The 23722-nt window shown below is 60.0% G+C and overlaps 8 protein-coding genes across 9 annotated transcripts; 4 read left to right on the top strand and 4 right to left on the bottom strand.

Moving 5' to 3' along the window:
- Positions 1 to 34: 34 nt before the first annotated feature.
- Positions 35 to 1993, top strand: IUM83_11746 (Vacuolar protein sorting-associated protein 33A; the record flags this gene model as incomplete). The annotated part of the gene is made up of 2 exons (XM_067936325.1): positions 35 to 1814; positions 1893 to 1993. The coding sequence occupies 2 exons, from the start codon at positions 35 to 37 to the stop codon at positions 1991 to 1993; spliced, it is 1881 nt and encodes a 626-aa protein (XP_067798553.1).
- A 98-nt stretch (positions 1994 to 2091) lies between these two features.
- Positions 2092 to 3139, bottom strand: IUM83_11745 (protein-lysine methyltransferase METTL21D; the record flags this gene model as incomplete). Its single annotated transcript, XM_067936324.1, has 4 exons — positions 2092 to 2275; positions 2339 to 2539; positions 2611 to 2864; positions 2957 to 3139. 4 exons carry the CDS (start codon positions 3137 to 3139, stop codon positions 2092 to 2094), a joined length of 822 nt encoding a protein of 273 aa, XP_067798554.1.
- A 202-nt stretch (positions 3140 to 3341) lies between these two features.
- Positions 3342 to 4232, bottom strand: IUM83_11744 (putative fructokinase; the record flags this gene model as incomplete). Its single annotated transcript, XM_067936323.1, has 1 exon — positions 3342 to 4232. The coding sequence occupies one exon, from the start codon at positions 4230 to 4232 to the stop codon at positions 3342 to 3344; it is 891 nt and encodes a 296-aa protein (XP_067798555.1).
- Positions 4233 to 5926: 1694 nt separating this feature from the next.
- On the top strand, positions 5927 to 6820 carry IUM83_11743 (putative fructokinase; the record flags this gene model as incomplete). Its single annotated transcript, XM_067936322.1, has 1 exon — positions 5927 to 6820. One exon carries the CDS (start codon positions 5927 to 5929, stop codon positions 6818 to 6820), a length of 894 nt encoding a protein of 297 aa, XP_067798548.1.
- A 1545-nt stretch (positions 6821 to 8365) lies between these two features.
- IUM83_11742 (putative fructokinase) lies at positions 8366 to 9259 on the top strand (the record flags this gene model as incomplete). The annotated part of the gene is made up of 1 exon (XM_067936321.1): positions 8366 to 9259. The coding sequence occupies one exon, from the start codon at positions 8366 to 8368 to the stop codon at positions 9257 to 9259; it is 894 nt and encodes a 297-aa protein (XP_067798689.1).
- Positions 9260 to 9612: 353 nt separating this feature from the next.
- On the top strand, positions 9613 to 11764 carry IUM83_11741 (putative ubiquitin regulatory protein; the record flags this gene model as incomplete). Its single annotated transcript, XM_067936320.1, has 10 exons — positions 9613 to 9650; positions 9730 to 9781; positions 9857 to 10047; positions 10153 to 10220; positions 10330 to 10568; positions 10656 to 10802; positions 10890 to 11043; positions 11120 to 11175; positions 11253 to 11445; positions 11517 to 11764. The coding sequence occupies 10 exons, from the start codon at positions 9613 to 9615 to the stop codon at positions 11762 to 11764; spliced, it is 1386 nt and encodes a 461-aa protein (XP_067798549.1).
- Positions 11765 to 12068: 304 nt separating this feature from the next.
- On the bottom strand, positions 12069 to 17219 carry IUM83_11740 (the record flags this gene model as incomplete). Of its 2 annotated transcripts, none has more annotated exons than XM_067936318.1 (5): positions 12069 to 12408; positions 12499 to 12625; positions 12700 to 12762; positions 12830 to 12864; positions 14209 to 17219. In XM_067936318.1, the coding sequence occupies 5 exons, from the start codon at positions 17217 to 17219 to the stop codon at positions 12069 to 12071; spliced, it is 3576 nt and encodes a 1191-aa protein (XP_067798550.1). The 2 variants fall into 2 exon arrangements, with proteins under 2 accessions (XP_067798550.1, XP_067798551.1); XM_067936319.1 differs by lacking the exon at positions 14209 to 17219 and adding an exon at positions 13204 to 13448.
- A 2689-nt stretch (positions 17220 to 19908) lies between these two features.
- Positions 19909 to 21181, bottom strand: IUM83_11739 (poly polymerase; the record flags this gene model as incomplete). The annotated part of the gene is made up of 2 exons (XM_067936317.1): positions 19909 to 20004; positions 20087 to 21181. 2 exons carry the CDS (start codon positions 21179 to 21181, stop codon positions 19909 to 19911), a joined length of 1191 nt encoding a protein of 396 aa, XP_067798697.1.
- Positions 21182 to 23722: the final 2541 nt, after the last annotated feature.

Raw genomic sequence — 23722 nt, 5'->3', positions numbered from 1 at the left:
GACCAGGGGAAGAAGCAGAGTTGGCGGATCCATCATGTCCAAGGCGTGCACGCTGGAGAACGGCGTGCTGAACCTGGCGGTGCTGCGCGAGGACTCGCGGCGCGAGCTGTTCTCGATCCTGGACTCCATCGGCAAGGACATCTGCTTCGTGCTGGACCCGGAGCTGAACGGGCCGCTGAACCACGTGCTGGTGGACGGCACGGCCGTGCTCAAGGACCACGGCGTGAAGGACTTCCACGCGTTCGGCAAGACGGTCAAGACCGGCTGCGAGTTCGTGCTGTTCCTCGTGCGCCCGTCCGTGCGCGCCATGCGCTACGTGGCCAAGTACGTCCGCGACCTGGGCGCGGACAAGGCGGCCAAGAAGCGCTTCCACCTGTACTACGTGAGCCGCCGCACGCTCGTGTGCGACGAGGTGCTCAAGAAAGAGGGCGTGTTCGGCAGCCTGAGCGTGGGCGAGTACAAGCTGGACCTCATCCCCTTCGACGACGACGTGCTCACGCTCGAGCTGGACGCGTGCTTCAAGGAGTTCTACGTGGACGGAGACAAGACCAACCTGCACACGGTGGCGGCCTCGCTCGTCAAGCTGCAGACCGTCTTCGGCATGATCCCGCACGTCAAGTACAAGGGCACGATGGCCAAGGTCATCTACCAGATGATGGCCCACTTCCGCCGCGAGCAGGAGGTGGCCGGCAACCCCATCGGCGTGCTGGACCCCGAGATCGACACGCTCGTGCTCATGGACAGGAACGTGGACCTCGTGACCCCCATGTGCTCCCCCATGACGTACGAGGGCCTGCTGGACGAGATCCTCGGCATCACGCACGGGTTCATCACCGTCGACGCCGAGCTCATCGCCGATGACGACGGGCCCAACGCGGCCAACAGCAACCGACCCGCCCAGGTGTCCGTGCCGCTCAACTCGAACGACAAGCTCTACGCGGAAGTGCGCGACTACCACGTCGAGCGCCTCGGGATGAACCTGCAGCAGCAGGCGCGCGAGATCCGCGAACGCTACGACGAGTTCCGCAAGAACCGGGACGCCTCCATCAGCGAAATCCGCGAGTTCGTCAAGCGCATCCCCGGCCTCAAGCAGAACTACCAGTCCCTGCAGCAGCACATCAACCTGGCCGAGCTTATTAAGAAGACGACCGACTCCAAGAACTTCCGCGACCTCAAGGACGCAGAGAACCTGGTGCTTACGGGGGAGACGATCTTCGAGCAGCTGGAGGAGCGAATCGGTTTCCAGGAGCCGCTGCTCGGCGTGCTGCGCCAGTTCTGCCTGCAATCTGTCGCTGCGGGCGGCATCAAGACGAAGAACTACGCGCACCTGAGCCGCGAGCTTGTGCAGACCTACGGGTTTGAGATGATGCTGGCGCTGAGCAACCTCGAAAAGGCAGGGTTGCTCAGTCGCCGCGATACCCTGTGGAATGAGGCCAGCGGCTTTGGACTCGCGCGGAAATCCTTCCGTCTGCTCAACGAGGATGTGGATCCGCGCAATCCGCGTGACATCGCTTATGTCAGTCGCAGCCACGCCGCTGGGTACGCCCCGCTGTCTGTGCGTATTGTTGAAAGCGCGATTAAGCCACGCGGCTGGAGCGCCGTGCAGGAAGGTCTGCGTCAGCTCCCTGGGCCCTCCGGAGAAGTCTCGCAGACGACAAGTAAGAATTCCGGCGACGATCCGGCGGCGCCTGCTGCGGCCTCCAAGCTCGACAACTTCGGCAGTGAGGAGCGCAAGGTGCTGCTCGTGTATTACCTGGGCGGTGTGACCTTCATGGAGATTGCTGCGCTGCGTCACCTGTCCCGCCAGCCCGACTGTAAGTTGTCCGATTTTTCGTATCCTCTGGTCTATGGCTTTGTGGCACTAATGGTTTGTGATGTATACACTTGAACAGGCCCGTACGACATCATCGTGGCGACGACTAAAATCGTTAACGGCGACACGCTGCTCAAGTCGTGCTTCGACAAGGAGGTGCTGCGCTTCCTGAAGCTGTAAATTGTGCGCAGCGAATGCGTAGAGGGGGGGGGGGGGGGCAAAGTATAACGTTGGCGTGGTTTTAGTTTTTGAATATGGTTTCCATCGTCCTGCTTCAATCATTCTGGTGGTACTTTGACTGTATCGCAATCTTTACGCTCAAGCTTGCACATGTAAATGGCCTCGTCGTAGTACTCGACAGCATTGCCACAGTTGTCGTCCGAACTGGAAGGGCTTGGATCTGCAGCGTAGACAGCAATGTTGAAGTAATTGGCGGCCGTCTCGAAGAAGATCTTTTCCTTGCTGATGCATCAACGACGGTCAGAGAAGAGAATACGTCCGCTTCAACAGCATGAGTCTACTCACATGGGTAGGCGTTGTTTGTACGCAACCAGCACCACTGCGTGTTGCCTCGAGTTCTCATCTTGCTGCCCGAGTTTCGGAGGCTTTGTGACCTCAAGCAGCGTTGAAAGAAATGCCGAGTGGGAAGCTGACTCATACAGGCAGTCCGAAGCGATCACAAAGTCGACATGCCGGTCAGCAAGTACGCCGTCTGCAGGCTCACCCCTATGGAATCAAACATACACGTGAGCTCTCCAACCCCTAAGGCAGACTGCAGAATATCAATTGCGGCACACCAGCATAGCGCACGGACATCAAGACGGTTGCTCGCAGTAAGCATGGCCACGGTCTCGTGCTGGGTCGCAGCAGCATTGGCATTTGAGCAGGTTAGCGGCACGACACTCTCGAGATCCGTGAGCAGCAGCGAAGATACGGCGCCCGTGCTTGCGAGTGCCAGCCCCACCGCGCCTGGGCCTGCACCTAGCTCGAGTACATGGCGGTGCGCTGCGAGCTGCGACTCGGCCTCGAGGAACGATACCATCGCGCGCGCCTGGTAGTGCCCAGAAGAGAGAGCCACGAGGTCAAAGGGGGAGCACCGACACCATCCCGCACACACACGATCCAGGGCGATGCAACACGCACGCAGTTCCAGACGACGCCGGCGATGCCGTGCTTGGCCAGGTCCTGGCCGACATCCAGCGACGTGGCCTGCAACTCGATGGTTGTCGAGGGAGCGCTCGCTTGCACGTAGTTGACGCCGAGCTTTGATGCAGTCGCTGCATGCTGAAAGAGGGCCTCCTCCCAGCGCTCACTCCACCACGGCATGGCTTCCAGCACCTTGAGCAAGACGAACAGTCACACGTGAAGACGCCACTTAGATACACAAACTACGGCATGTATTCGATCCACCAGGAGCTAGTTACTACAGGGACTATCACCCTCCTTCACACCCTTCTGACTACCATCTACAGCGAGCGCGAGGAGAGCTCAACGCCACCAGACAGACCTTGCCTCCCCTTGACACAATTTACTTCTGTTCCAGCTCGAGACGCGCCAGGTGCAGCGAGCTCACGAGGCCGATGGCCGGGTGGAACGACGCGCGGATGTACTTCTCCACGGGGGGCTGCTGGCCGTACTTGTTCACGCGCGCCACGAACTTCTCGCGGATCAGGTCGAACAGCTTCTCGCGACGCGCGATGCCGCCGCCGATCACGATCACGTCCGGCGACGTGAGGAACGTCACGTTGATGCACAGGTTGGCCAGGTAGTGCGCGATGGTGTCCCACACGGGGTCGTCGTCCGTGATGTTGGCGAGCTCGCGGCGGTCGACGCCCGTGCGCGCGGCGATGGAGCCCGAGGCCACCATGCCCTCGATGCAGTCGCCGTGGAACGGACAGACGCCCTTGAAGCCCGTCTCCTCGTCCTGCGGCGCCTTGGGCACGATGATGTGGCCGCCCTCCGGGTGCATGAAGCCGTGGATGGCGCTGCCGTTCGTGCACACGCCGACGCCGACGCCCGTGCCCACCGTGATGTACACGGCGCTGCTGATGTCGCCGTGGCCGCCGTACGCCACCTCGTACAGCGCCGGCGCGTTCACGTCCGTGTCGAAGCCGATGGGCACGCCCGGGAACGCGCGCTTGAACACGCCCACGACGTCCGTGTTGCCCCAGTTGGGCTTGGGCGTGCTCGTGATGTAGCCGTACGTCGGCGACTTCTTGTTGAGGTCCACGGGGCCGAACGACGCGATGCCGATCGAGTCGAACTTGCGCTCCTTGAGCCAGGCCACGATGGCGCCCATGGTCTCGTCGGGGGTCGTCGTGTCCACCTCGAACTTCTCCAGGATGTTCTCCGGGTGGTCCTCGGCGATGGCCGCGACCCACGTGGTGCCGCCCACTTCGACTCCGGCGAAACGAGGCATTGCTGTCTTGGGCTTGGTGCTTGGGGACTTGCTTGGGACTGGGGAAGTTCCAGAATGGCTTGAGATCCAGCATGAGTGGATCCGTTCGGCCGTGGTGATGACCCCCCGCCTGCCCCACTTGAGGGGGGAACACATGCTGGCATGTCATCCGTCCTGAGGTCTGCTTGGGCCCAACGTCAAGCAGCTGTTTCGGGCGGGTCACTTAATTCCGCGCGCGGCCTTGGATGTTCAAGCGTCACAAAGAGGGAACGCGCCCCAACGGCTTCCGACTCAGTCTCCAAGCAGCCAGCAGAGCGCGCGGAGGCACGGCGTGTGCAATCGCATCGAAGCGCAAGCTCAAATCGCCCGGGAGTTTGGCATCTGGAACCTTTCACATGGGTTCGAAAGCCCGCGCTGCAAGATGGATCAGGTTGCACTGGTCGAGGTCTTGCTGGCGCGTGGCACTTGTTGACGTGGAGGGAGCTGGTGAGCCGACCGCGTCCGCTTTGAAGCATGGCGAAGCGGCAGCTGCGGCCGAAGTGGTTCTGCATTGCAGATCGACACTCCGTCCGCTGCTTGACGATCGCTACGCTCCGAATCTCGCTCCCGGTCGAGTGCCGCGTGGCCGCTAGCCTGCTGCTTATAATTTTCACTTGTAAACACCCTCTGTTTCATGTTGTTGTGCCCGACCGGGTGCTAACACAGGCTTCAGTTTACTTGACCTTCCCCTATTCTGCATCCGTGCACAAGCACGATCGATGCTTGGCCTGGAGGAGGGACCTTACAACGATAATAGTGTTTTTACATTTAGTGTCTGCCTTTGCTCATTGCCATATCAAGTGCGGTGCTGACTTGAAACCCCAGATAGCAACAATACAGTGCGACCCCCCGTTTTCGCGGAGGGTGGACCATAAAAGAAACGAGAGGGTAATAAACTATGCCATGGATATTAAAATGATTTGCTATTTGATACTGTATTTCACTTAATCCGGGCCTTATAAATGAAGCCTGTGCGGCACCAGTAGTTGCGAATAGTTCATCGGAGATCTTTTAAAGTCCTCAGAGCAACACTTCATTGCGGAGAAGAGATCCACAGCTTATACCATGTTGGCGCTAAGACAAAGTTAGTGTTTCTGAGTTAGTGTCAGCGTAGTGTACCAGGAGGGGCGACGCAACATTGTACGACACAGAAATGTTTAATGAGAGCAGGGGTATGAAAAGGTCTATGCACCCGAGTTTAAGTCAATCTCGGAGAACGTGTCATCCCTCCCTTGATACAGGGAAAACCTTTGAAAACGGAGATGTGCACGCCACTTGCGCAATCCAGTCCTATCCCAAAAGCTATCATCTGAGTGCCTCTGAATGTGCGGAGTATTATTTCTAACAGTTTATTAGAGGTCATCAGCCGCGAAAACGGGGGGTCGCACTGTAGCCTCCCATGCCAGCATTGCACCACAATGCAAGCCCATGCTTGTCAATCAAGTGCGCGCGTATCTATACACTTCATCCTTGAAGTTCTACGAGAGCCGGAGCAACTTCAGAATCGCATAGCCGCAGCAAAAGTACGTCAGCACACCTTCAACTCAAGCAAAAAGTATCTTCAAGTACAGCAGCCCCTCCAAGACAATGCCACTGCACTCCACACCAACCAAGCATCACATTTTGCAATTGGCTCCGTTCCAAGCAAGTCCCCAAGCACCAAGCCCAAGACAGCAATGCCTCGTTTCGCCGGAGTCGAAGTGGGCGGCACCACGTGGGTCGCGGCCATCGCCGAGGACCACCCGGAGAACATCCTGGAGAAGTTCGAGGTGGACACGACGACCCCCGACGAGACCATGGGCGCCATCGTGGCCTGGCTCAAGGAGCGCAAGTTCGACTCGATCGGCATCGCGTCGTTCGGCCCCGTGGACCTCAACAAGAAGTCGCCGACGTACGGCTACATCACGAGCACGCCCAAGCCCAACTGGGGCAACACGGACGTCGTGGGCGTGTTCAAGCGCGCGTTCCCGGGCGTGCCCATCGGCTTCGACACGGACGTGAACGCGCCGGCGCTGTACGAGGTGGCGTACGGCGGCCACGGCGACATCAGCAGCGCCGTGTACATCACGGTGGGCACGGGCGTCGGCGTCGGCGTGTGCACGAACGGCAGCGCCATCCACGGCTTCATGCACCCGGAGGGCGGCCACATCATCGTGCCCAAGGCGCCGCAGGACGAGGAGACGGGCTTCAAGGGCGTCTGTCCGTTCCACGGCGACTGCATCGAGGGCATGGTGGCCTCGGGCTCCATCGCCGCGCGCACGGGCGTCGACCGCCGCGAGCTCGCCAACATCACGGACGACGACCCCGTGTGGGACACCATCGCGCACTACCTGGCCAACCTGTGCATCAACGTGACGTTCCTCACGTCGCCGGACGTGATCGTGATCGGCGGCGGCATCGCGCGTCGCGAGAAGCTGTTCGACCTGATCCGCGAGAAGTTCGTGGCGCGCGTGAACAAGTACGGCCAGCAGCCCCCCGTGGAGAAGTACATCCGCGCGTCGTTCCACCCGGCCATCGGCCTCGTGAGCTCGCTGCACCTGGCGCGTCTCGAGCTGGAGGCCGCTCCGTAGGCGTGCCGTGTTGGACGCTGCGAGTGAGTTCCGGGATCTCTGCACGATATGAACGGAGAGCGATGCTGTGGTGTAATCCAATGCATTGCATTGCATACAGCGATGGTGCTGCGACGCTTGATAAGCGTAGTAGGTGGCCATCCGAATGCGTAGGAGTAGGAGGCAGCTGAGCGGCGAGTAATATATATGTGAGTTGTGGTTGTACCGGTATGCCTGTGGTGGTCTCCGTGTTGTGTTTGTAGTGTTCGGCGCATGAACAATCATCGACCGATTGCAACATGCTTTGTCTAGTACAGTATGCACTTGAAAGCACTAGCGTTAGTTGTTTCTGCCGCGGTGGGTCGGTCAACTCCGTTTAACGTAGTGAGCAGACTGGTAAGTGGATGGAATGCCGAGCCACCGGGTATCCATGATGCATGTAGTCGCCACGTGAAATGGTTGTGATCTAATGAAAGAGTTTAGAAGCATGGACTCACCGCCGCGGTGGTTATCTATGCCGGTGCATTTTCCAACTTGTCGAACGCGTCGGCGACAACAATCGCTGTAGTACGTACCGCATGGTGCTCGACCAACTGACTGACTAGTCAGTGACAACCTGTATGCGTCGGCTCGAGTTAACAAGCCGCAGCTCGTTGACGCGGTGGCTCACGAAAATGACAGCTTCTAGTTGATGTGCGAGCCTTCTGGCTGCACTCTCTGGAGCTCGTCCCGCACTGCAACGCCACCACGGACAAGCTCTGTCCGCTTGGTCTCCTCTATGCAAAATCTATCAACCGCTTGCAGTTGAAGCTGCGCCGAGGGCGTGAATTCGAACGCAATTCCGAGGCGGTGCTGGGCCAGCCAGCACTGCCGGCAGAGTGCCCGCGCGAGGTCAGCTCAAATCAGGCGTGGCATGGCGTGGAGTGGGCGAAAGACGTGAGGCGTAAGGCACGGCTCGGAACGGTAGCTCGCGTCGACGGTCGAGGGAGCTCGAACCCTGCAGACCTCCACGGTCTGGAGTTCAGGCTGGAGACCTAGAGGTCAGCAACCCAAGCGACCTGAGTCCGCGGATGCATACCGACTCGGTATTACCGAGGTTGTCAGCTCAAATCAACTTCTGCTTCGAGTTAAGGCTGTCTGGGCACTAGCCCGCTGCCCGCGCGCTCGCGCTGCTCTTGTTAATGCACCGTTGCACTCGCTGCGTTGCTACTAGAAGCCTGCTAGACTTGGGCAGCTACGCCGACAAATGTCGATCCGAGCTCTGCGGTACGGTAACGTCGGATGCTTGTCAACCGATGCCTGTGTCAACTCCCGGCTCGCCTCGCCTGGAGGACCCCTCGCGTATCTGCGCGCATCCCAGTTGAAGTTGTCGCATGCATAGCACAGCCTCGCCTAGCCGCGGCCCCTCTGTCAGTGCGCACACTTCACAGACTCGCATCGTGCGGGATCTGCTCGACGCGAGCCCGGCAGCGTGGCGGCAGCGGCGTCGGCGTTGGTGAAAGGGTCCCTCATTTTGCAATTGGCTCCGTTCCAAGCAAGTCCCCAAGCACCAAGCCCAAGACAGCAATGCCTCGTTTCGCCGGAGTCGAAGTGGGCGGCACCACGTGGGTCGCGGCCATCGCCGAGGACCACCCGGAGAACATCCTGGAGAAGTTCGAGGTGGACACGACGACCCCCGACGAGACCATGGGCGCCATCGTGGCCTGGCTCAAGGAGCGCAAGTTCGACTCGATCGGCATCGCGTCGTTCGGCCCCGTGGACCTCAACAAGAAGTCGCCGACGTACGGCTACATCACGAGCACGCCCAAGCCCAACTGGGGCAACACGGACGTCGTGGGCGTGTTCAAGCGCGCGTTCCCGGGCGTGCCCATCGGCTTCGACACGGACGTGAACGCGCCGGCGCTGTACGAGGTGGCGTACGGCGGCCACGGCGACATCAGCAGCGCCGTGTACATCACGGTGGGCACGGGCGTCGGCGTCGGCGTGTGCACGAACGGCAGCGCCATCCACGGCTTCATGCACCCGGAGGGCGGCCACATCATCGTGCCCAAGGCGCCGCAGGACGAGGAGACGGACTTCAAGGGCGTCTGTCCGTTCCACGGCGACTGCATCGAGGGCATGGTGGCCTCGGGCTCCATCGCCGCGCGCACGGGCGTCGACCGCCGCGAGCTCGCCAACATCACGGACGACGACCCCGTGTGGGACACCATCGCGCACTACCTGGCCAACCTGTGCATCAACGTGACGTTCCTCACGTCGCCGGACGTGATCGTGATCGGCGGCGGCATCGCGCGTCGCGAGAAGCTGTTCGACCTGATCCGCGAGAAGTTCGTGGCGCGCGTGAACAAGTACGGCCAGCAGCCCCCCGTGGAGAAGTACATCCGCGCGTCGTTCCACCCGGCCATCGGCCTCGTGAGCTCGCTGCACCTGGCGCGTCTCGAGCTGGAGGCCGCTCCGTAGGCGTGCCGTGTTGGACGCTGCGAGTGAGTTCCGGGATCTCTGCACGATATGAACGGAGAGCGATGCTGTGGTGTAATCCAATGCATTGCATTGCATACAGCGATGGTGCTGCGACGCTTGATAAGCGTAGTAGGTGGCCATCCGAATGCGTAGGCGTAGGAGGGTGATCGAAATATACGTGAGTTTTGTATAACGGTTGTGTCCTGCGTGTGCTGTGCCTTGGTGTTGCATGGAGATCGATAGGCAGACGTAACATACTCATTAATTTATCCGTATGTATACATACCCCAGTACTTTTACAGAAGAGTACATGTAGCTTTCTCCACTTTTCTTTTTGGGCCAATTGAGCGACGATGGCGGACGCCCCCGACTCGCAAGAAGCGCTGGCCTCGTGCGTGCACGTGCCTCCCCCTCGCGCGCCTCCCCTTTCCACCCCGCGCTGCTTCTCACCGCCTTTGTGTCTCCCGCAGGTTCATGAGCATCACGGGCGCCGACCCCGGCAGCGCGCTGCAGTTCCTGGAGGTACCAGATCCTCTTCCGGCCCCATTTTACTGGCTGATTTAACGCCGAAACCCTGCGTTTAACCCGCTGGAACAGCTCACCAACTGGAAGCTGGCCGAGGCCGTCAACCTGTTCATGGAGAGCGGCAGCCAGAGCGCCAGCGCGGCCTTCGCGCCCCCGCGGCAGCCCGCGGCCCGCGCCGGCGGCTCCTCCAGCTTCAGCCCGCCGGCCGCCGCGGCCATGGACGAGGCCACGGCCGCCGCCATCGCCGCCGCCTACGGGGACGAGTGCGTAGACAGAGAGCCTCAGCCTTAGCTGTAGACAGAGAGAGAGAGGGAGAGAAGGAGACGTCGCTGACCGGCCCGTGTGCTGCTGTGCTGTGGCTGCTGCAGGGACGACGCAGTGCGCGCGCCCGACCCGTCCAAGCGCCAGCGGCTCGTGGAGTCGGAGCTGGACCTCCGTGCGTGCAGCGAGTCGTGCTGCTGCTCTCTCTGCCTGGGGCTGACGCGGCCGCTGCTGCTGCTGCTGTTGTTTGTGCTTGTTGTGTGCGACTGTTGCGACTGCTGCAGTGCGGCCCATGCGCCACCTGCGCGACCAGAACCGCGACTTCGCGGCCGAGAGCATCGCGGCGATGACCGCCGGCAGCATCTCCACAGCCTTCGGAGGCCCCGGCGCGGCGGCGTTCGGGGAGGCGAGCGGCGACTCGAACGGGGCCGGCGGCGCTGCCGACACGAGCGAGCGCACGCGCGACCTGAGCACGCTGTTCCAGCCGCCGACCGCCATCATGTTCCAGGGGACTTACGCCGACGTGCGTACTGTAGCGACCTGATGGCCGTCGACTCGAGCTCGTGCTGACGAGGCTGCTGTGGCAATGCCGGTTTGTGTGGGGGTGCAGGCTCGCTCGCTGGCCAAGAACGAGGGCAAGTGGCTGCTAGTGAACATCCAGGACGAGATCGTGTTTGCAAGCCACATGCTGAACCGCGACACGTGGAGCGACGACGTGGTGCAGAACCTTGTTGCCAGCGGCTTCGTTTTCTGGCAGGTAAGGCCGGGTGGCTTCTGAAGTTGCGTTCGTTCTGAGTATCGCTCTCTGAAAGAAGCTCACGAACCTGCGACCCTTGATGCGTAGAATTACTGGGCATCGGAGCACGGCAAAAAGTTTTGCAGCCTCTACCAAATCGACCGTGACTCGCTTCCAGTCGTGGTGATCATCGACCCGAGAACAGGAGAAATTCGGCAGCGCTGGACAGGCTTTCTAGAACCGCAGGACATGACTGAGAAGCGTATGGTTGTCGTATTCGTTGTCAAAACGAAGCAAATTGTAGCTGACTTATGCCCGTTCGTTTTGCTCGCTGGTAGTGTCCGACTTCTGCTGTATGCACACGCTGGACGCCCCGCCGACCGAACAGAAGAAGGTATCGTGAATACGTGCCAAAATTGTAATCGAGTATCAGCTAATGAGAGTCTCGCGCTGTTGCTGCGTTCGGTTCAGGAAGCGGAGCCTAACATTATGGATGCATCGGAAGATGATCAGCTGGCTGCGGCAATTGCTGCGTCGATGCAAGATAACAATGGTGGAAGCGACGATGATGAGCCAAAGCAAGCAGAAGAAGATATGGATCAAGAAGAAAAGGACGAGGAAGAAGCACAAGAGGCAGTTGTGGCGTTGACACCGGAGCCTGATGGTTTGTTAAGGCTGCTGTGTTTGCTCTGTTTGTGAGTGGAGTGTGTGACGGCTTTTGTGGTTGTGCTCTAGCTGGAGCTCCTGGAGTGACCCGAGTTCAGATTCGCGTACCCGACGGGTCCCGCTTAACGCGGCGCTTCCTCAAGACCGACCCGCTTGCCATGGTATGGACATTCGTGAAGGACCAAGTTCCCGAGGCGCGTGGACGCGCATTCGAATTGCGCACTGCGTTCCCTCCCAGCGCCGTGGCTTATAACGATACGTTGTCTATTGAGGAGGGCAAGCTCGAGAACGCATCGCTCATGGTCAAATGGCTGTGAGTTTAGGAGAATGTTGGCGCCAACTCGACAGTTTTCCCCACAAGAAAGTCTCCGCGCGGGGCCGAGCTGTTGGGGGCATTTCCGTTCGCCCGTCTCTCAGTATTTGGTATGCGCAGTGGGTGTGCTTTTCCGATGGGATCCTACAGGTCCAAGCATCTCCTCGCTCACAATTCGTTTCCAAGCAGCGAACGCAACAGCATAATAATGAACGGAACTGCATCTTAGATTTTGTGGCAAAAGCTGCCTATCCATTCTAACCTAAAAGTGAAAGCTGTGTTTCTTCGTTTCAGCATGAACTATGCACTTACGCACTAGTTTGTCGCTTCTTGAGAGCCATGATCACCAGGAAGCGGAAGGCGAGCAGGAACACTCCCAGCTGAACAAGGCGGAACTGTACGCTGCCTCGTTCGGCACCGTACTCCAGCTCCGCGTAAGAGTGCACCGTGAGTTGTTGGTCACGGTGAATCTCATCCGACGGAATCAGCCGTAGCTCGCGGCATGGGATCTTGCTTTCAACTCCATTTTGTACGGTATCGTAAGCGCACGAGCCGGGTGTAGCACCAAATACTAGCGCCAGCAGCACATCAAGCGCGAATCGCTGCGGCGTCAGCATCATCATCCACGACATCAGGTTGGCCAACGCACTACTCCTCCAAGACCAAACGAACGTTATTAGTGGAAGCAAATTGATGGCAGCGCCTGCAATGGCCGCAGAGCTCCCACTTGACACCAACCGCACAAGCCACTGGCCTAGGTACACTTGGCCAAGAGCGAAGATAGCGAGCGTCAACCAGTAGAGCGCAAAGTTGCGAGTCGTGGCAACCGACCAGAAGCCGAAGAGTGTGAAAGTGAGCACCGCGACTAAGAAAGAGATCACTAGCACGAAAGTGAGCTCTACCACGCTGGAAGAAATGTGGTAAGCCATCGCAGGATACGCTTGCCAAGCTTGTTCACGGCACCACGAAGCATTCTCTCTCCAAGCATTTCCACGACTAGCCCTAGCAATTGCTCCAAGCGCAAAGCTAGCCCCTATCATCAGCGTTGACCATGCGATGAGCGACGCACCTTCGTTCACTCCATCGAACGTGTCGTACTCAATACTTCTCGCCGCAATGAGAAGCCACAAGAACCACAACAAGATCGCAAGGAGTGCGCCCATTACGCCGACGCGCTGCCATTGCGCGGTCCTTGATGCCATTACTGAGCGAGAAATCCAGAATACAGACAAGCTGCGCCAGTACGATTGCACCACACGCCGCATCAGGAAAGTGACCTGCGTTCGCCATGAAGCCGCGTAGGCAAACAGATGTCCATTCTTTGACGCGAGGATGAGCGCCGGTACGTGCTCCGCCACTGAGTTCGCGTGCAGATAGCCTAAGTGCTGCATTTGCGTAAGCAAAACATGTTTGGCCTCGCTACGTTGGAATAGCTGAACAAACCGAGTCTCCTTCTCATGGTTAGTGGTCTCAGAGCCAGTCGACATCGAGGCACCACTTGCATACTTCTTCTTCTTCGTGCTTGTTCGTGCCTTTCCTCTCGTTGTCGTCGTCGTAATTGTGGCCGCAGTTGTCGTGAGCGAGGTCGAGGAGCCTTCGCCCACACTTTCGAGCGTCCATGCTGCAATACTCTTGCCACTACCCAGCTTCTTTACGCCCGGAAGTGCTTCCAAGTACTGTACCAGCATGCGGCACTCTCCGTGGAAGATCGTCTCACCACTACTCGACAGTAGTAATACCCGATCAAACGCGCGCAAGTCGGTGGAAGATACCGAATCGTCAAGACTGCACACTACCGTACGACCCGTCCTGGCAACCTGCTGTAGTACACGAACAATGCGCTGCGCTTCCTTCGCGTCCAGGCCAGCCGTAGGCTCGTCCACGAGCAGCACACTTGGCACGAACGCAAGCTCTACCCCGATTGCTACAAGGCGAGTTTCCACAGCAGAGCACACTTCTAAGGGCTTGTCGGCCAGCTCATCGAGTCCTAACAGCTCAAGCCAAGATTGAACTGTCTCGACCTGGCTGTCAGAGTCGTTGTCTTGGCGGAGAGAGGCACTGAAGCAGAACGCCTCGCGCACAGTGATCGTTCCATGCCAACCAGTTTGATCGTCACCAAACCAGCAGTACCCTGTAGCACGACGCCTCACCAGAGCGCTTGTTTCATGCCCATTGTAGTAGATTTTGCCTTTCACCTCATTCTTCTCGCCCGCCAATGCACCTAGGAAGGTCGCCTTACCCACTCGACCTGCCCCAAGCACCGCAGTCATTCTGCTCGACTCAGCGTAGCCAGTGACTCCTTTCACAACACTCCTGAGCTCACTTCCTTGAGCAGCAGCACACGCAAGTTCGTCGAACGCCACTCTTACGAAGTACTCACAACGCAGTGCCAATACCTGCATCCACTTAATCGAGCTCGTAGCTTTGGTGGTTGTGTTTTGGACGCACCCAACTTCCTCCCCCCAAGCAGCAGCAATCCGCGTAGTTTGCGCTAGCTCGTTCTCCTCCACGTTAGAAACATCCTCCGAAATCTTTTCAGTTTGCTTGTCCTCCTCCATCATCTTCTTCCCAATCAAATGTGTTTCGGTCTTCGACCAGTCGTCATTAGCCTTTTCACGAGTTGTCACGCTTTTCGATACAACCGCAATTGCCGCAGCCACACCGAGACCGATTTCTGACACTGGGGCTGCCTTTCTTGACTTGGAGGCGACCGTTTTCGTCTTCTCAACATCAGCATCTTCATCGCCGCCGTCGCGCGAGGTCAACACCGCTTCTACCTTTTCACTCGACCCCGCATCCTTCGACTTCCTTCCTCGTCGTGTACCAGTCTTCTGAACTTTACTATGCTGGAGCGAACCAAAGCTATCACACGGAGACGTCGTCGTGAGGCTGCTCTCCTCCGACTCCGTCTCCTCGCGCGTCTCCGTCGCCACCGTGGTGCTCGTCGTGCCGTCCGGGGACTCCGTCTCCGTCGTCGTCTCCACCTCGATCGTCGTCACCAGCGCGCCCGTGCTAGACTTCACGGTGCGCCTCGTCGTGCGGATCGTCTTGGTCACGATGCTGCCGTCGGCCTCCTCCGAGCGGAACACCTCCGTCTTCACCGACTCGCTCGGCAACGAGCCAGCCTGCTCCGTCACGCTCACGGCAGTAGCGTCCGACGCAGACATCGTCGTAAGCTTGCTCTCCTCCGATATCATCTCCTCGCCCGTCTCCGACCTAACGACCGTGTACGTCGTCTCCGTTGTCTCGGTCGTCGTTTCCTGGGTGGACGGCACCTCAGACACCTCCTCCGACGTCTCCGTCGTGTACGTCGTCTCGGTGGTCTCCTCGGTCTCCTCGATGGAAGGCGCGGACGTCAGCTCCGACGTCACGGTCGTGTACGTCGTCTCCGTTGTCTCGGTCGTCGTTTCCTGGGTGGACGGCACCTCAGACACCTCCTCCGACGTCTCCGTCGTGTACGTCGTCTCGGTGGTCTCCTCGGTCTCCTCGATGGAAGGCGCGGACGTCAGCTCCGACGTCACGGTCGTGTACGTCGTCTCCGTTGTCTCGGTCGTCGTTTCCTGGGTGGACGGCACCTCAGACACCTCCTCCGACGTCTCCGTCGTGTACGTCGTCTCGGTGGTCTCCTCGGTCTCCTCGATGGAAGGCGCGGACGTCAGCTCCGACGTCACGGTCGTGTACGTCGTCTCCGTTGTCTCGGTCGTCGTTTCCTGGGTGGACGGCACCTCAGACACCTCCTCCGACGTCTCCGTCGTGTACGTCGTCTCGGTGGTCTCCTCGGTCTCCTCGATGGAAGGCGCGGACGTCAGCTCCGACGTCACGGTCGTGTACGTCGTCTCCGTTGTCTCGGTCGTCGTTTCCTGGGTGGACGGCACCTCAGACACCTCCTCCGACGTCTCCGTCGTGTACGTCGTCTCGGTGGTCTCCTCGGTCTCCTCGATGGAAGGCGCGGACGTCAGCTCCGACGTCACGGTCGTGTACGTCGTCTCCGTTGTCTCGGTCGTCGTTTCCTGGGTGGACGGCACCTCAGACACCTCCTCCGACGTCTCCGTCGTGTACGTCGTCTCGGTGGTCTCCTCGGTCTCCTCGATGGAAGGCGCGGACGTCAGCTCCGACGTCACGGTCGTGTACGTCGTCTCCGTTGTCTCGGTCGTCGTTTCCTGGGTGGACGGCACCTCAGACACCTCCTCCGACGTCTCCGTCGTGTACGTCGTCTCGGTGGTCTCCTCGGTCTCCTCGATGGAAGGCGCGGACGTCAGCTCCGACGTCACGGTCGTGTACGTCGTCTCCGTTGTCTCGGTCGTCGTTTCCTGGGTGGACGGCACCTCAGACACCTCCTCCGACGTCTCCGTCGTGTACGTCGTCTCGGTGGTCTCCTCGGTCTCCTCGATGGAAGGCGCGGACGTCAGCTCCGACGTCACGGTCGTGTACGTCGTCTCCGTTGTCTCGGTCGTCGTTTCCTGGGTGGACGGCACCTCAGACACCTCCTCCGACGTCTCCGTCGTGTACGTCGTCTCGGTGGTCTCCTCGGTCTCCTCGATGGAAGGCGCGGACGTCAGCTCCGACGTCACGGTCGTGTACGTCGTCTCCGTTGTCTCGGTCGTCGTTTCCTGGGTGGACGGCACCTCAGACACCTCCTCCGACGTCTCCGTCGTGTACGTCGTCTCGGTGGTCTCCTCGGTCTCCTCGATGGAAGGCGCGGACGTCAGCTCCGACGTCACGGTCGTGTACGTCGTCTCCGTTGTCTCGGTCGTCGTTTCCTGGGTGGACGGCACCTCAGACACCTCCTCCGACGTCTCCGTCGTGTACGTCGTCTCGGTGGTCTCCTCGGTCTCCTCGATGGAAGGCGCGGACGTCAGCTCCGACGTCACGGTCGTGTACGTCGTCTCCGTTGTCTCGGTCGTCGTTTCCTGGGTGGACGGCACCTCAGACACCTCCTCCGACGTCTCCGTCGTGTACGTCGTCTCGGTGGTCTCCTCGGTCTCCTCGATGGAAGGCGCGGACGTCAGCTCCGACGTCACGGTCGTGTACGTCGTCTCCGTTGTCTCGGTCGTCGTTTCCTGGGTGGACGGCACCTCAGACACCTCCTCCGACGTCTCCGTCGTGTACGTCGTCTCGGTGGTCTCCTCGGTCTCCTCGATGGAAGGCGCGGACGTCAGCTCCGACGTCACGGTCGTGTACGTCGTCTCCGTTGTCTCGGTCGTCGTTTCCTGGGTGGACGGCACCTCAGACACCTCCTCCGACGTCTCCGTCGTGTACGTCGTCTCGGTGGTCTCCTCGGTCTCCTCGATGGAAGGCGCGGACGTCAGCTCCGACGTCACGGTCGTGTACGTCGTCTCCGTTGTCTCGGTCGTCGTTTCCTGGGTGGACGGCACCTCAGACACCTCCTCCGACGTCTCCGTCGTGTACGTCGTCTCGGTGGTCTCCTCGGTCTCCTCGATGGAAGGCGCGGACGTCAGCTCCGACGTCACGGTCGTGTACGTCGTCTCCGTTGTCTCGGTCGTCGTTTCCTGGGTGGACGGCACCTCAGACACCTCCTCCGACGTCTCCGTCGTACGTCGTCTCGGTGGTCTCCTCGGTCTCCTCGATGGAAGGCGCGGACGTCAGCTCCGACGTCACGGTCGTGTACGTCGTCTCCGTTGTCTCGGTCGTCGTTTCCTGGGTGGACGGCACCTCAGACACCTCCTCCGACGTCTCCGTCGTGTACGTCGTCTCGGTGGTCTCCTCGGTCTCCTCGATGGAAGGCGCGGACGTCAGCTCCGACGTCACGGTCGTGTACGTCGTCTCCGTTGTCTCGGTCGTCGTTTCCTGGGTGGACGGCACCTCAGACACCTCCTCCGACGTCTCCGTCGTGTACGTCGTCTCGGTGGTCTCCTCGGTCTCCTCGATGGAAGGCGCGGACGTCAGCTCCGACGTCACGGTCGTGTACGTCGTCTCCGTTGTCTCGGTCGTCGTTTCCTGGGTGGACGGCACCTCAGACACCTCCTCCGACGTCTCCGTCGTGTACGTCGTCTCGGTGGTCTCCTCGGTCTCCTCGATGGAAGGCGCGGACGTCAGCTCCGACGTCACGGTCGTGTACGTCGTCTCCGTTGTCTCGGTCGTCGTTTCCTGGGTGGACGGCACCTCAGACACCTCCTCCGACGTCTCCGTCGTGTACGTCGTCTCGGTGGTCTCCTCGGTCTCCTCGATGGAAGGCGCGGACGTCAGCTCCGACGTCACGGTCGTGTACGTCGTCTCCGTTGTCTCGGTCGTCGTTTCCTGGGTGGACGGCACCTCAGACACCTCCTCCGACGTCTCCGTCGTGTACGTCGTCTCGGTGGTCTCCTCGGTCTCCTCGATGGAAGGCGCGGACGTCAGCTCCGACGTCACGGTCGTGTATGTCGTCTCCGTTGTGTCGGTCGTCGTTTCCTGGGTGGACGGCACCTCAGTCACCTCGTCTCGGTGGTCTCCTCGTGGTGCTCGTCGTGCCGTCCGGGGACTCCGTCACCAGCGCGCCCGTCACGGTCTCCGACGCTCACCAGGTAGCGTCACGGTCGTCTCGGTGAGGCTCTCCTCCGACTCCGTCTCCTCGCGCGTCTCCGTCGCCACCGTGGTGCTCGTCGTGCCGTCCGGGGACTCCGTCTCCGTCGTCGTCTCCACCTCGATCGTCGTCACCAGCGCGCCCGTGCTAGACTTCACGGTGCGCCTCGTCGTGCGGATCGTCTTGGTCACGATGCTGCCGTCGGCCTCCTCCGAGCGGAACACCTCCGTCTTCACCGACTCGCCCGGCAACGAGCCAGCCTGCTCCGTCACGCTCACGGCAGTAGCGTCCGACGCAGACGTCGTCGTGAGGCTGCTCTCCTCCGACTCCGTCTCCTCGCGCGTCTCCGTCGCCACCGTGGTGCTCGTCGTGCCGTCCGGGGACTCCGTCTCCGTCGTCGTCTCCACCTCGATCGTCGTCACCAGCGCGCCCGTGCTAGACTTCACGGTGCGCCTCGTCGTGCGGATCGTCTTGGTCACGATGCTGCCGTCGGCCTCCTCCGAGCGGAACACCTCCGTCTTCACCGACTCGCCCGGCAACGAGCCAGCCGTCTCACGCTCACGGCGACTCGCCAGACGGCGTGAGGCTGCTCTCCTCCGACTCCGTCTCCTCGCGCGTCTCCATCGCCACCGTGGTGCTCGTCGTGCCGTCCGGGGACTCCGTCTCCGTCGTCGTCTCCACCTCGTCACCAGCGCGCCCGTGCTAGACTTCACGGTGCGCCTCGTCGCGGATCGTCGGTCACGATGCTGCCGTCGGCCTCCTCCGGGGAGTCTTCACCGTCCGACGCAGCCTGCTCCGTCACGTCACGGCAGTAGCGTCCGACGCAGACGTCGTCGTGAGGCTGCTCTCCTCCGACTCCGTCTCCTCGCGCGTCTCCGTCGCCACCGTGGTGCTCGTCGTGCCGTCCGGGGACTCCGTCTCCGTCGTCGTCTCCACCTCGATCGTCGTCACCAGCGCGCCCGTGCTAGACTTCACGGTGCGCCTCGTCGTGCGGATCGTCTTGGTCACGATGCTGCCGTCGGCCTCCTCCGAGCGGAACACCTCCGTCTTCACCGACTCGCCCGGCAACGAGCCAGCCTGCTCCGTCACGCTCACGGCAGTAGCGTCCGACGCAGACGTCGTCGTGAGGCTGCTCTCCTCCGACTCCGTCTCCTCGCGCGTCTCCGTCGCCACCGTGGTGCTCGTCGTGCCGTCCGGGGACTCCGTCTCCGTCGTCGTCTCCACCTCGATCGTCGTCACCAGCGCGCCCGTGCTAGACTTCACGGTGCGCCTCGTCGTGCGGATCGTCTTGGTCACGATGCTGCCGTCGGCCTCCTCCGAGCGGAACACCTCCGTCTTCACCGACTCGCCCGGCAACGAGCCAGCCTGCTCCGTCACGCCTATGTTGTTAGCGCGGGATACTTTCTGTTTGGCTGCCTTGTGTGTAGAGGCGGTGCCTGGCTCTGGGTGCTTTGTGGTCATTCCACGAGAATACATTGTTGATGACGGCGAACCAGCAAGTAGTGCAGCATCGTCTGCAAACTTCATCAGGACAGCGAAGTTTTTGACAAAATGGCTTTCACTGCCGTCGGGCTTGTCGCTGACCGACATCATGATACGGTAACGATCCTCTTGTTCTGCGGCCAGTTTTAACAAAAATTGCGCAATTCGTTGGCCAGGAGCGCATTGATAGCCCAAGTCGCAAAAGTACTCGACGATATCTTCCCCAGCCCCATGATAAACCACTTCTCCGTTGTTGAGAACGAGGAGGTCATCAAACACTTGGACTGCATCTATCTTCGAGTGCCCAAGCATGGACACTGCTACCTCCTTCCGCAAGCGGTTCTCGCTATCGAACCCTTGGGTGATTTCGTCCATAATGAGCAGGTTCTTCTTGCCAACATCCTGCGCAAGTAGTTGCACGGCTACCATTGGATAGTAGGCTGCGAGCTGCGCCACCACCTCCCAGCTCGCCTTACTATTCTCGTTTGACTCACCATCGAAAAGTTCCGGGCGGAATTCCGAAAAAGTATCACGACAAAACGCACGCGCATACTCCAGTAGATCCGACGAGGGAAGCGTTTCGATGCGCTTCTCCTGGCGGTCCAGATACGACACAAACTGCGGGTGCCACTGCTTGTGGTACTTCCGCTTTTTACCAAGCATGAACGAGCGACGACCCCCATGCTCACTTTCCGCCACTTCGTCGAGAGCAGCTGGTGCCTTCTCCTCCGTTGCCGACGTCAGGCTACCACCCTCAATCTCCGTGTGCGTCTCCGTGGACACACTGGTGGTCTTGGCACCGTCCTTGCCTTCCGTCTCCGTGGTCGTTTGCACTTCAACCGTAGTCGTGGCCACGCCGTTCGTCACCACAGTGCGCCTAGTGGTGCGCACCGTCTTGGTCACGATGCTGCCGTCGCTCTCGACCGAGCGGAACACCTGCGTCTGCACGTCGTCGCCTCCAGTCTCGGCAGCGCTGTCGCCCTCGGAGCAGGTTGCGACCTGGCCGGAGACAGTCTCCGTGCTGGTCTCGGTGGAGACCGTCGTGCTCTTGGCGCCGTCCTTGGTCTCCGTCTCGGTCGTGGTCTGCACCTCGATGGTCGTCACGTAGTCCCCCGCGCTGGAGCGCGCCGTGGTCCTCGTGGTGCGCACCGTCTTGGTCACGACGCTGCCGTCCGGCTGCTCGGAGCGGAACGCCTGCATCTGCACGTCCGAGCCCTCCTGGGGCGCCTCCTTGCCCTGCTGGTCCGCGTAGTGGTCCTCGATCAGGTCGACGCGCGCGCGCTTGCCGCTCTCGTCGAAGCCCAGCACCTTCTGGCTGCTGCCCGTGTCCGCGAAGCCGAGGCTCGGGCGCTCGCCGTCGCTCAGCCGCGCCGTCTTGCGGCCGCCCTCGTCCTTGCTGTTGGGGCTGCCCATGCCCATCGACGTCGCTCGCGTACTCACTCGCCCACTCGCGTCGCTTGCTCCAGGCGCCGCAAACTCCAAAGTGAAGCTCGCAAATCTTCCGCCGAGTGTAGCCATCACCCAATCCGCGTTGTACCGGTCGGTCGGTACACATACACTGACTGTACCGCCGCCAGCGCATCGATCTCATTTAGGCGGCGCAGGCCAGTTCGCGCTGGCGAGGGCGTCAGAAAGTTGGGCTGGCGGAGAGGCCCACCACGGCCGTGCACGTGTACGGCAGGCAGGCAGGCAGACCACAAGTTCCATGCAGTGGATGGCCAGTGCTGGGCGGCGCCGGGCGATCGCGTCCGGCGCAGCAGATTTTGCCGAGCGTAGCTATGTTTGCCCCGCCGGTGCAGCACCGCAACGCAGCCTCTGCCCCCCGCCTCGGCCTTGGGCCGTCGCAAGCCCGCCTCCGAGGAACGTTCTTGCAGACTGCCAGTGTGCGCCGCCCGCCGTACTGTACATCTCGTTTCCATTTACCTGCACCGCGGCCGGAGGGAGGGAGGCAGCGCCTTCGCGCTGATGCTTCCAATGCACTGCCGGCCGAGCGCCATCGGCAGGACAGCCCCGCCTTCATTGAAGGCCCTTCAACCTCATATTCTAGCTCGGCCAGCTGCGTTCAACTGAGTCAAACGCTGCCGCGAACTCTCTAACGCGCTGGTCACCGGCCCAGCCTGCAAAGCCCTGCCGGCATGCATGTCGGTCCGCCCAGGCCCAGCACCAGCAAACGGGGCGAGCCTTATTTTTTCGGCACCCAGCAAAGCGCTGCTGCTCGACCTCGGCGTTCGCTGCGGGCCAGCGCTGGCCAGACCTCGGTCTCGCCACTCGCCAGCGCGGCAGAAACGCGCGGCGGCCGACGCCAAGCACCAGAGCCAACGCGAGGCACCATGGCCATCGCCAAGGACCATGCTTCACCTCCGGCGCCGTTGACATTGCCACCGCTGCCTCAACCAACCGCGCGGATCGGGGCGGCATCGCGAGCAGCATGCACGCGGTGCCGGATATCGCCTCCAGGCTCTATGGCACCTGGCTTCGCTGACCAGTAGTGCCCCAGCTTGTGATTGGGCGGCGCTGCGAACCTGATTTGCAAGGAAATAATAAGAGCGCACTGGCTCCGCCAAACGCGATGCGCACCTGTTCGGGTCGCGACTGTATCGGATCGCACACAGCGATACGATCACCAATCGGAGGGTGTATATCCTGGAGGCAACAGTTGCGTCCATTTACCCCGGTGACTGTGTATCCAAGGGGTCAAACTACACCATGCCCGACTGCTCGTTTAGCCAGCACTCACACATTTCGCTGCGCTGCTTTATGAAATCTCCCGACGTAGCGATACTTGTTGCTTGATCCGTTGCATTCAGGGCATTTTGCTGTTGTAGGGACGAGCGAGCTCGTGGCTGCCATTTACATACGCATCCGAATACCCAGACTTCACCTCTTAAACTGGTCTCATATTACCTCGCAAAACTAATTTTGCCGAAACTACTGTGTTTTTGCCACGAATTGCAATATTGGCTTAAAAAAATGGGAGGGCACTAATAATTAGTACCCGGGATATTATTTGGTAATTTCCGCTACTTTGTACTTCGGCAGGTATACGTCCTAACTGGTGTCCTATACCGGTACGTCCTATTTGTCCTAAAATCGTCCGTAATTTACGATCACTATCGGTCACTAAACTGATTTTTTAATTAAGGACAACACAGTCACAATTTCGTTTGAATCTTGCACTTGTCGCAGTAAAGTATTTGAGCATTATGCGAGCGAGCGAGCGTAGCGAGTCTTGCAACCCGATATTTTTTTCTAGACACCGCGCCTGGCCGACTCGAGGACTTCGCGTAAGGGGGTCCGCGTAGCGGCGCTCCCGAGCGAAGCGAGAGAGGGGCGGGCCGCCCATTGCGAAGTCCGCAGGCGAGAGCGAACGCGCGAGTGTCCTGCCGCTTAAGGGGTGACGCTTTTAGTACTCCGAGGATTGTCCTAATGGACTCGTACGCTATAGTAACAGTCCAGCTGTGTTGTCGTATTGTCCTAATGTCCTAGTGATAGAAAGTAGTAGTAAGTGTTTCATTATAGTTCCCTAGATTGTCCTAAATGTCCTAACGTCCTCACTGTCCTAATGTCCCAAAGTAGTCATCTGCAGTAGTACTCAGTGTCCTAACCGAGTTTAGGACAACCAGTAGGACGTAATTTAAAGCGCGTGTTTTTGGACGATGTATGTCTAGGTAATATTTGAATTTTAGGACAAATAGGACAGTTTAGGACGTCAGTTAGGACGAGTTAACCGGCACCCTTTGGCAGATTATACAGCAGGGGGTGCGTTGTATGCGCTCGCCACTAGGCAATGACTCACTATCCACAGTTTGCACCTCCACCACAGGGAGTCCAAGCTCGACGTGGTCGGGTGCACCATACACCATAACTGTCCACGCGCTGTGCCATGATGGCACGTCGCTGAAAGGTCCTCTGTTCCTTATTAGCAGGAGTTTGATCACGACAGTTTAGCTGATGGCTGCG

This window comes from Phytophthora cinnamomi (assembly GCF_018691715.1).
Source record: "Phytophthora cinnamomi strain GKB4 chromosome Unknown Contig8, whole genome shotgun sequence".
NCBI lineage: Eukaryota > Oomycota > Peronosporomycetes > Peronosporales > Peronosporaceae > Phytophthora > Phytophthora cinnamomi.
This window is presented reverse-complemented; position numbering and strand designations above follow the sequence as displayed.